The sequence below is a fragment of the Lissotriton vulgaris genome, chromosome 7 (genome assembly GCF_964263255.1).
Source record: "Lissotriton vulgaris chromosome 7, aLisVul1.2, whole genome shotgun sequence".
Classification (NCBI taxonomy): domain Eukaryota; kingdom Metazoa; phylum Chordata; class Amphibia; order Caudata; family Salamandridae; genus Lissotriton; species Lissotriton vulgaris.
The window spans coordinates 844,323,054-844,335,172 of record NC_141695.1 but is presented as its reverse complement, the minus strand read 5'-3'; the positions used below and the strand labels follow the sequence as shown (position 1 = coordinate 844,335,172).

At 46.7% G+C, this 12,119-nt stretch overlaps 1 protein-coding gene across 4 annotated transcripts in view; it reads left to right on the top strand.

Moving 5' to 3' along the window:
• Window positions 1-12,119, top strand: part of CSNK1D (casein kinase 1 delta) — a 268,548-nt gene that overhangs the window by 93,087 nt on the left and 163,342 nt on the right. For all 4 annotated transcript variants that reach the window (XM_086931201.1, XM_086931203.1, XM_086931202.1 and 1 more), the window contains exon 5: window positions 52-222. In XM_086931201.1, coding sequence (XP_086787327.1) covers window positions 52-222 — 171 coding nt within the window. The remainder of the gene's footprint in view (window positions 1-51; window positions 223-12,119) is intronic.

Sequence of the window (12,119 nt, the reverse complement as noted above, 5' to 3'; positions counted from 1 at the left end):
CACAAGTGTAAAGTCTGTATAAGTTCTTATTTGTCAATTTTATTTTTCCAGAACAATCACGTCGAGATGATTTGGAGTCGTTGGGCTATGTGCTAATGTACTTTAATCTGGGCTCCCTCCCATGGCAGGGGTTAAAAGCTGCGACAAAGAGGCAGAAATATGAACGCATAAGCGAAAAGAAAATGTCTACGCCGATAGAGGTGCTGTGTAAAGGATACCCGTGTAAGTGAACCGCTGCATTTATACTATACTTGATTTTTTGGCTCTTTGGACATGCATATGGCACTCAAAGGGATACACCTTAGTTTTACTAGATTCTATTTGTTTGCTGGGAAGTTGTGTCTGTGTCAAAAATGAAGTATTTTAATTTTAAATGTACATTCTTGTATTGGAATAGGAGAACTGAATTGTTTTAAATCTAAAATGCAGCATTTTTCATGGCAGAACTCTATGCCCTTTGTGTGAAGTGAACACAGTTAATCCTGGCCTTTAACAAGCTAAATGTATCTTCCAACATCAAGTGATGTTACTTGCTATTCCAAATGGGCTATTATCTGATGTTTTGTGTTGACACTTGATCACCTGCTGCTGAGAATACATAGCTAACATCATTGCGTCTAGATAGGTTCAAGTTGATTTCTTTAAGTAGAGTGCTTGCACATAAACCTGCATGACCTTTAATATCATGCCTATTAAGAATATTGGAACAGGCACGCACAGTGCCTGTACACTCGGTTGTATTTGATGCCATCTTACGGCCTCTGAGCCTATCCTGTACTTTCTTGTGTACTTCACAATAAAATATTGGTCTGCTACATCGGAAGTGAATGAGGAAGAGCAAAAAGCCCAAGACCATGCTTGGGAAACTAAGGATGCACAGAACAAAAGTAATTGTATTGCCATGTGTTTAGCACCTAGTCATGTATTTGTGTGGAAAGCTGTGAGCCTACTAGGGTTTTAAGTGCTTTTCAAAACAATTTAGAGGTTGTTATTTAAAGACTGAAGTCATCCTATATGGTTTTGGCTTTTATGTATTATACAATAACCCCGACATGGCACTGAAAACTTTGCATGTTATGAGTATTTGTGCGCGGTACAAGTCATATATGAGTGTCCTGGCGCAGATTGATCTTAGGTCTGAGAGCAGAGAGTAATTAAATGGGCTCATTAAAAAGATGAGTTTTGAGCAGTTTCCTGAAAGTACGGAAATCCTGAGTATGGCACATCACGTCAAGAAGGCTGTTCCAAAGAATGGCTACCTTAACAGAAAGTGACTGGCCCCCTATCCTGAAACGGCAGAATCTGGGAGTAATCCTCAAACGGTGGGAAGCAGAGCGTAAAGAACAGTGGGGAATGTAGAAGGCCATGCACTTCTTGATGTAAGAAGGGCCAGAATCATGCAGGGAAAATTTCTTCCCTACTGGCGTGCATGCTATAGTTGCATTGCCCTCTGAAATCGTGGCTCTAAACGTATTCACACATTTGTAGGCCGTACCTCTTGCCACCAAGGAGGCCAGAAAATCTAGGTGTGAATGCCTCTCTCCGCGGGATCCAGACTCCAACCCACCCATCGGGACGAGGCGAAACTGTACCTCTTAACTGTGCCATCTGCCCAAGCCCGCGAGGAGTTCTGCTGCGCCTCTTGATAAGCCAGGGACTTCCTACACTCCATGAGCTGAAGGTTGCTGTTCGTGATGAGAGGGTGAGGATTCCCTGATGGATTTGTGAGAAGGTTGGGTTAGACAGATGGGGGATGCCCAAGAAAGTTCCATCAGAACTGGAAACCACACTTGCAACTGCCACAGAGGGGTGATCAACACCAAATTCGCCTTCTGCCTGGGCACTTGGGCTATCAAGTGCATGATTGCAGCGAACAGTGGAAACGCCTAACTGCTCCCGAGACCAATCCTGGAGGAATAAATCTGCCGCTTTTGCCCCCATGTCTGGCCTCCAGCTGAAGTACCGGGGAAGCTGGTGGTGGAGGCAGGAAGCAACTAAGTCTACCATGGACAGGCCCCAACTTGACCACAGGGTCTGGAACCTCATTGGAAGAAGTTGCCACATGATGAAATCCCTGATATGGCGATAGTGCAAATCCAGCAAACAAAGTGAAAAAGCTCGAAGCTAAGCTTTTTTAACAGCCCAGTCATCCAGACCATCAGAAAACTTGGTTGGCTGAGACTGGGAGATGTTCCACCATCACTGAGACATGGTATTCAAGGCAATGCTCCCTAAAGTCACTGGCCTGGTTGGAGAGGGCTCTCGACCGGATGCCACCTAGACGGTTGAATTAATGGACTGCTGGCACGCTGTCCATCTTTAGCAAGAAACCCGACTGGACCAGGTGTCTGGTCCAACATTTGACCACAAAGGAACCTGCCATTAATTTCAGGCAGTTGATGTGAAGAGAGTTTGTCGGTGGACCACACTCTGCCTGTAGTAAATTGACAACCGCGAGGCCCCATCCAGAACCGCTGGCGTCTTACCCAATGTCCAGGTCTGAGTGGGAACCAAATATGGGGCACCCATTCCACACCTCCGCTTGGGAAATTCACCACCGGAGCTCCTCTTTGGCCTCCTCTGAAAGGGGAACGAATTGGGATTGTGAAGCTCTGATAGAGGTGAGACTCCTTCAGTCGTTGCAAGGTGGAGTTTAGGCAGCGGCCAGCCAAGCGCCCCCTATTACGACTGACCCCATGGAAAACACGTGCCTTAAAGATACGTTTGACTGTTGACTTGGCCTTGCCCAGCTAATTAAAGGTGGGGACGACCTGGACGAGCTCCTTGATGAATGGTGCCAAAGAGCCCCCCTTGTTCCACCTGTAGCTAACTCCCCGAGCTTGGTATCAATCTTGATCAATAAAGACCTGCACGTTTTGGAGATTTCACAGTTCGCATTACATGAAAATATGATGGCCTGTTGGGCCCAACTGAAAAGTACATCTGGGGAATAAGGACCTCGGAGGACTTTGCGTCCTGTTCCCTGTTAAAGATCCTCACTAGGGGGCCAGTGGCATCTAGGAGTTTATCCTGGCATGACTGTCGGGAGCGGTCCATTCCCTTTGTAGGGTACTTCATGTACTTGGCCAGAAAGGTTGCCGTACGCACATCAATGTCTTGTGTGATGGCCACTTTACAGTCCAAAGACGTTTACAAGTAGGCCTCCGTGATCTAACCTGCTCAGTCCCCTTCAGAACCAGTATGGAAATAATCAGAGGAGGGAGGCAGAGCGAAACTAGCCGCAGTCTTATTAAGGGTAGGAAGGGGGGAAAATGGGAACATTGAGAAGAGGGGGTGGGGTGGCAGAATTAGCACCTAGAAATGCCACATTTAGTTTATCAAAACTGGCCAGTTTAACCCCTGCAACATTCTGAAACGTACGCAGATTCCCACCATGGGAGGCAGAAGCCTGCTCTGGAGGTTCTTGGGCCGAAGGCCCTTGAACCTCTTCCCTCGGAGCGAGGGGTTGTAGGCACCATTGCGCCATCTCCATTATTCTCTTCTCCAGAGGGACTATCACGTCTGATGCCACTTGAATGAAGGAGGAGGAGTCAGTGTCGCAGAAGTCATTTGGGACCAGGAAGTATTCAATGCTCTCCTCCTACTCATAAAATGCTCCTTCCATACTCTTGGAGGTATGTAGATGGAGGTAACGCCTGCAGTTACAGGGAAGTACAGGCAAGTAAAGGAGGCAAGTAGAGGAGTATCTCAGTTGCCACCCACCTGGTAAGAGTAATTAATCTGCATTAGTGGGAGCCTCTAGAGAAGAGGCTGTAGGAGCCTTCAGATGTCTATCCGGGTTAATGATGCTGGTAGACCCTGTCCAATTTTATGGCCAAATGGAGGGAGATATGCCCAAGGACCTGGGATTCACACTAGGCCCCACAGTATAGGGCTAGGAAGAAAGTTAGCTGCTTTTGTCAGGAGTTAGTGCTCCTGAGAAGTCTTACCCCTGCAGGGTCTTTAGGCTCTAGGGGGGAAGGGTAGAGTAACTGACACAATTCCCCTGAGTAAACGAGAATGAAAGGCAAACAAAGACGTGTCACGAGTAATCCCCTGAGGAAGGGCGTGGCCTGAAATGCATCAGGATGTGTGATTATGTGTTACAACGCATTGGTGATTTAAAACATTTTGTGAACACCATCTATCCAGTGATTATACTTAAATCATGAATTTACAATGAGTTTAATAAACTGTGATTGTTGGAAGAACATTTTCGTACATTTGGAATGAACTTTTATTTAACCCTCAGATTTATAGAATAAGACCTGCCGGTCCCCTCCAGTTGTTCTCAGAGGTGCTCTCTCCCAAGAGGGGGAGCAATGTATTAGTTCCTGCGGATTTTTCACTGTTTGGCCAGACAGCGATTTCCTTTTCGAGCACACTACAGAACTTTATAACTTACAACCTTTTGAACAACAAGCTGTGCGAGTTCCACTCTTCTTTAGAACAAACCAACTTGTCCACCAGCCACTACTAACACCCCACCACTACCTGTTGTCACACCACTACCTGCCGTTATCCCATCTGAAGTCTCTGAGGCTAAACCCATCCCAAAACCTCGGCACAAGGGCATTACAAGTACTTCTGCTAACAGGACAAACCAACCGCCGGTTCAATCTGTACCAGCTCCGACAGTTACGGCTATCCGGAGGGTCACATATCATAACACCTACCACTCCACTACATAGAGAGCAAAATCCACCAAAAATCGCTACAGGCGCTATGTTGACCTTCCCCCTTTGTAAGACCTTATGTAGTTGTGTTAACAGGGGTGCTGGAACTGCCATATCATCAGCAGGAAGACTTTGGATCACTAAAACACAAAGTAATCCATTGGCTCAATGTCAACAGGCCAATACCCAATCATCTGAGAAGCAAAATTCTCATGGTGCGTCGGGTCCCTTGGATAGGCACCTCGCACAAGTCTATTACAGGTGATTGTGTAATTGTTTCATTTGAAGATCCCAACACTGCACATTTCATTCATTCCTGGAGTAGTAACGGTGCAAACTCGCCCATAGCATCTAGACCTCTAACTTATTTTTACCCGCCACGCCCACACTTTAACATGGGAGGGAATTGGAATTGGATCCCGGAGAGAGAAAAGGGGTACAGGGCGGGTTACCCAATCATTGGCAAGACCTACACGGTGGGTGGACTGGGGCACCCGCACACAACAGATTTGGGTGCCTTGAGGAAGTGGATTGACTTTCACACAGGTTTACTGACACACCGTCATTGGCAGACCTAGCCTGCTGTTCAGCCTATTCCCTGGGCCGATCTGCTTCCCCACCATTACAGCACCTACCTGGAGATTGTAACCAAACTACAGGTGAGACTAGGTACAATGATGGGGATGCTGCTGAATACTCTGCGGGCACTACACTAACTGAGCCAATTACCGATAAAATCACTCACATAGACAAAGTTAAAATTGATCAAAATAATAAGGACAAGCCCCTTTCTGAGGTGCCGCTTAAAATATGCTCGGTGGTAACGGAAGGACTGTCCTTCCACCAGCAAGGCCAGTCTAGGACAAGCAGGTGTGCTTTGGTATCTAATGACACTGATAAGATGGTGGCTCCTGGCGTAGTTTCCATACTCTCCTGGAACGTCGCCGGGTTGGCCAATAAATTAGATTCTTCTGAGTGGGCGGAATTAATTGAAGGACACAACATATGCTTGTTTCAAGAAACATGGGCCAGGGAAAAACAGTCCCGTACAGGATACGCTTCCTTCGAGATTCTGGCAAAATGGGGTGGGAAGGGACAACCATCTGGGGGCCTTTTGATCTGGGTGGGTTCCCATCTTGGATGCAGGGCGAGAATCCTCGAAACCAACTCAGCGGACTTTCAGTGCGTTGTTTTGGAGTGGGCATGTGGTGCAAGTGTAGCATTGATTAATGTATATTCAAGAGCGGCAGGGATAGCAGGCATCTCTGGGACAATTGAGGATATAGCGTCGTTCCTGGATTCCGCCACTCTTTGCTCTTCACTCATAGTTGGGGGAGACTTTAACGCTCCGTATGAGCCCCTCCCGGATCATCTGGCAGGAGTAACAAGCGAAGAGGATGATCTCTGGGAGATCCCCACTTTGGTGGGCCCCCCTGTAAAGTCTTGGTCACCTCTTGTCACCCAAATAACATCTTTTACGCTCTGTCATTCGCTGAGGGCTTGCAATGGCCGAATTAAGAGAGATATTCCACCAAAATACACCTTCAATAGACCAGGGTATGAGTCAGGAATAGACTACATCCTGGTTTCAGTGAAGGACTGGGCTAAAGTGAGGGACTTTGGGATAGTCGCTAGGACTGACAGTGACCACAATGTACTTTCACTGAGATTTGCGGTCCAGGGATTGCCCACGGGTATAGTAGAAGAAAACTTAGCATTCCCCGCTGGCTTAGTCGTAACTAGTAACAGACGCAGAATTAAATGGTTAAAACTCCTGGAGAACCCCAATAACATCCAAAGGCTGTATGCGTCAGTGGTCCCTGCCCTAGAAAAAGTTGAGGTTCTCATCCCTCAGCTAGCTTTTGCCACTGAGCCCCCTGCTCTAGATAAAGCTGAGGCACTCGCCACCCAGCTAGCCACCGCTACTGAGTTCACTGTGCTTGGGGACATTCATTCTGAGCTATGCTCTAACCTAGCAGAAGTACTGAACCCGGTGGCCAGGCCGAAGAAGCCCAAGGGGAGAAGAGCCTCATGGTTCAATGCTTCTTGTAGGAGAGCAAAGGTTCGTCCTACTAGAGTCCCTTAAAATTCGGGAAACTCCTAGAAAGATCAGGGAAAAGCGGTTGGCCTATAAGTCCATCCTACGCAACGCTAAAATAGAATGGATGAAGAAAACTGGTCCGAAATGTCAGTTGCCCTCTCATTCCGAGATGGCCGAAAATTTTGGCAAATCGTTAAGCATGGTTCAGCTGAACCTCTAGCGGCAGTAGAAGCAAATATAGCATCTGTAGTCTGGGAGGACCACTTCAAAACCCTGTACAGCGCACATAACCCGGACCAACTGGCGACCCCACCCGAACCCATAACGGTTCAATTTACTGAAAGTGTAGCTCCCATGGATGGATTCACTCTGGAAGAAGTCAGTGTGGCGATCTTGGGCCTTGCTGCTGATAAGGCGCCAGGCCTAGACAGGCTTCCAGGTGATCTATACAGACACGAAGTTAAAATTTGGGCCCCGTATCTTAGGGTGTTGTTCAATGCGATTCTGAATGGCATGATGATCCCCCCCCAACTTGGCTGGGGGCAGAGTTGGTCCCTATTTTTAAGAAGGGCTCCCCTCTGCTCCCAGCCAACTACAGGCCAATAAGCCTGATAGACGTTTCACAAAAGCTCTTTACCAGGATACTCTTGGATCGATTTGTTGGAATGGATGACGGAATATGATATACTGAGTCGCCTCCAAGCGGGCTTTAGAAAGAAGGCCTCAACTATAGACCAGGTCTTTCGGCTTGCCCTCATCTTTTGGAAAACGGTACAGCTGGAGGGTGGCAGCCTCTACACTGTATTCGTGGACCTGAGGGCGGCCTTCGACCTGGTCCCCCGCAGAAAGCTTTGGGAGGTGTTGGCCACACTGGGGGTCCCTAAGGGCTTGCTGGAGATGATTATTCGTCTCCACACTGCCAATTTCGCACAGGTGAGGTGTGGCAAGGAGGGAGCTTTGTCGAATAGTTTCCCTGTTGACAGGGGTGTAAGGCAGGGTTGTGTGCTTGCACCGACCCTGTTCTGCCTCTACGTCAACGGGGTCATCTCTAACCTGAATGGGGTTGACAACTCCGATGCTCCTAAGCTGGCAAGCTCCAGGGTGCCGGCGATTATGTTCGCCGACGACACCCTGTTGCTTTCAAAATCTGCGATGGGTATCCAGTGTGTTCTCGATGGCTTTGTGGATTTTTGTGGGGAACATGGATTAGAAATGAACACCTTAAAGACCAAATTCATGGTGTTTAATACCCCACCAAAATTCCGCTATAGCCCCAACATCGGACAGAGCAGACTCGAAAGGGTGAGAACATTTGAATACCTTAAAGTTATGCTAAATGAGAGAATGTCCTGGTGCACGCACCAAGAGAAAGCACTCAAACTGATTCAGTATTCGGGTGGAACCATGAAGCTCTTGGGTAAAAATAAGTCATCTATCCGGCCCGTTGCCATGTATGGGTGTGAGCTTTGGGGCCACGCAGTCTCTCCAGACCTGGTGAAAGAGGAGAACAAGTTCCTTCGGAGGGTGGTAGAAGAACTAGCTTTTTCGACCCCTGGCTTACTGGCGTAGGTTGTGGTCTGTTCCAGAATTGATCAGCTATAGACAGGGACTCCAGGAGGTGCTTGCTATGCCTAATGCAGGGAAAATCAAATGGCTGAAATCCATTAAAACTGAGCTGGAGGGCCTAGGCCTCCTGAAGTTGTGGTCTGACCCTCTATCCACTTGTCCACTTTTTCCTAAAAAGACACTGGCAAAGGTATTCCACGACAGTAAATTAGCGGCACTCTGCCGACAACAAAATCACGGGACATTAACGGAGTTATTTCTACGCACTAAGGACACCTACAGCTTCGAGCCAGCTCTAGACAAACTATATCCTCCCTTACTCAGAAAACTGTATTTGCAATGGAGGCACGGGTCCCTTCCACTTCGAGAATTTACAAGTAAGTGGAGTGAACAAGCAGTCAGCTTGTAGAGTGGCCAATGAATCAGAGCTCCACATAATCTTCTTTTGCCCGGCCTGTTACGAGACTCGTAAGAAATGGATTGTCCCTCTATGCAGAAACTCAGGATTTGGAGAGTGCTTGGCCGCCTTCAGAGTTCTGAAAACAGATCTGTCGGACCACATCGTTTTCGCAGTGGCTAAATATCTAGGTGCAATGTGGTCCCTGAGAAGAAAATGCCTTAAGGCTGGTCACTGACTTTACTGTACCAAAAAGGTGATTTGCACCAAGAAATTTTTTCTTTTTAAATGGACTCCAATGACCTTGCAAAGTTAAAATTTTTTATCTTTTAACAGTTTTATGAAATGTTATGTCTTTTATGGTGAAAATTTACCGAAATAAAGATTTATGAATGAATGTATCCAGGAGGCAGGGAAGGGCTGAGGATCCCCAGAGAGCGGTGACAAGGGTGCAGGGACTCAGAGGAACTGATTGGACTGGGCCCAGCCAGGCGATAAGGACACTAAAGGGGGAGGGGCGCTGGCTGGCGGTGAGACAGTTGGAACGGTCCTGTGGACTGGGAAAGGGCCTTGCATATTTGGGGCATTGTCTAACCTTTGCTGGGGCGGCTGGAACAGTTAGTGTGCCAGGACAGCGCAGATATTTCCAAGTATCTGGAAACTGAATGACCTGTTGGGCCGGGTGGAGGGAAAGGCAGACTGCAGAGGCAGAAGGAAATCACTGCCGGGGGAAGGGGGCAGTGCCGGGACACGAACGCCAGGCAGCGTTTAAGGCAGCAGGCCATTCCGGACGAGGGCAGTTTATGGATAGACAGGACAATGACATGGAATATGACAGGACAGAGTTAGGATTGTCCAGAGTACCAGGGAAGTGGGGAGGTTTTGTCCAGTCCGGGCAGTGTGAAGATTATGCCTTGCTAGTCACCACCATCATAGCATTGCCTCAGTGAGCGCTTGATGCCGCGTCAAGGCGCTATATGCAGAGGTGTCAATATATTTCAGTCCACACCGATATCTGCACGATTCCGTATCTGATATTTTATAAATGGATCACTTTATAAAAGACCATGCGCGCTTTCTGACTGCGTTCCCATCCCATTGTGTATATAAGTGGATTCCTACTGTAGCTCAGCAGGCAAGGGTGGCACTGGATGCTAGGTAGAGCTGGAAAGGGTGGGCTGAATTGATTGACCGGAGGTATTCTGCTTCAGTCAGATTGTGCCTCCTTTTGTCCCGGGTAGCTTGGGCGTGTCCGTGCATTCTCTGTAGGTGCTGGAATGTGCAACAACAAAGTAAGAAAAAGCAGCTATGTAAGCCATGCACATCTTGGAAGGACGCCCAATGATGCGGAAATCCTCCTAAAACAAGCCCGTTACCATATGAAGAGCGTTCTCGCAGCATCCAGTCAGAGCCAGACTGGCGCGTGCAAGGCAGCATGACGAAGCTTCTGATAAGAAACTTCATCACGATAGCCGTAATGCAGGCGAGCCAGTCCGGGTGGGCCTGCACAAAAAGCGAAAAGGAGGCACCCTAGAAAACTTATTTCCAATGGCAGCCCACAATTTGACATAAACGGTACGCAAGCCAATGGGAATAAGGGGTGGGGCTTCAAGTCCTTTTCTCAAAGTCCTAATCTGCAATAAATCTCGCCGAACGAGCTGTGCATGTGCGCAGCAGCGCTAGGCGAGACCTAAAAATGAACCACAAATCAGCAAGCAATCAGGAAATATACCACCTGAAAGGCTACTCAAAGTGAATGTATGCCAGGACTACACCTGTGCGCAACCTTAGACTATCTAATGGTTTCTGTACCTTTTTATAAATTTGATCTGTGACTATTAGTACAATATTGCCGAACAGAATATGATTTGTACATTCTTAAGTTTTGGTATCTGGCTACTAAACTACTATTAAAGTGTGAATTTTGCTTCTAAAATTTTGGCAACCTTCTAGATAAACAGATTACTGAAATGATTGTATAGGGGCATCTAGTTGCCCCAGAATAATGTAACCTCCATCGGAAACCATTATCTCGATCGCCTCCCTTATTTACCAAGTTGATCTTCGTCAGTATTTGTACCATTGTGGATGCCAGCATAAGTGGCCCGCGAACAGGTCGATTGTAAAAGATTGCTAAAATGCTAGTATTGTCTGTTCCTGATTCAGTCAAAATCGCAACTTGGAGAGCAGCCAGGAAATTGTTCCCACTTCCTCTACTAATATTGTTTCGATAGTAAACCTAAATGATGGGGTTGGGGCTTCTTTGTTTCCAAATATGAATGCAAAACTGACTGCTCTTGAGCAAGGCAGCATGCTGCTTGGTTATCAAAACTAGGCTCTGGGTACTCTGACCAGTCGGAGATGAAGTCTTGTGCAGCAGCATTTTCAAACTTTGAAGGCGAAACGTGTCGTGGCCCATAGAAAAAAAGCATTTTCAAAGCAATCTGTCTCGCCTTTTTGAAAGTTAGAGCTATTGGCATTGTAAATGACCATGTTCTTTACTTGGGTTTATTGATGTGCTGAACTTAGCAATGCATATCATGTACTGGCAGGGCTGGATATCCACTTCATTGCCAAACGAGAACATTTAACCCCTTCGCTGCTCATGACGAGCTCAGCTCGTCATGAGGCACGGTTGAGCTGTACTTATGACGAGCTCAGCTCGTCATGAACAATGGGGAAACTCAAAGCTCAGCATAGGAGGGGAAACTCAAAGCAGCCAAGGTGTTAAGTAAGTTACATGAGCATGATAAGGCAAAATAGTTAAGCCAGAACAACCCATAAACCTTCACATTAAGTCATAGTTGACTTGCGTGGGTGTCACATATCGCACTTTACACACAATGCTTCATGTGCAACCAAAATAAACACAACCAGAAAAAGCTTGATAGGACCACCTACAGTTATCTATTTCATATGGAACTGAAATGATCCTCATCCTCTCAAGAGTATTGAATGTACATCCTGCAATCTTTTTGCTCTGTTCGGAGTTCTTGTACACATGAATTTTACAGTACTAAATGCACCATTAGCAAAACTTTAAAAAAACTAAATTCAAGCAGTTTGCTAAATGAGTGCTGAAGTGTGGGTTAAACGTGACAACTACTATATTCCTATCTGAAATGTGGAAATAGAGCAAAAATTCCAGTCCGGTGTGACAGATTACCCATCAGATGTCACTAGGGGCTTGTTTGTGAATGACAAATGTACAGTACGCCAGTAAAAAAAAATTGTATGATTTCTAAATTGCCACAAAACCAGCTGTTAAAACAGGCTGCAACACCTGTAAAGTGATTGCATGTGTAGTCATTCATACATTGTTTTTACAAATTAACATCATTATTGCAGTGAACAATCATTCATTATTATGCAGCTTCCTCTGTCTTTGTGTAGTTTAATTGTTCAATTTACGTTATGTTAGGTAAACTTGTATAGCGCG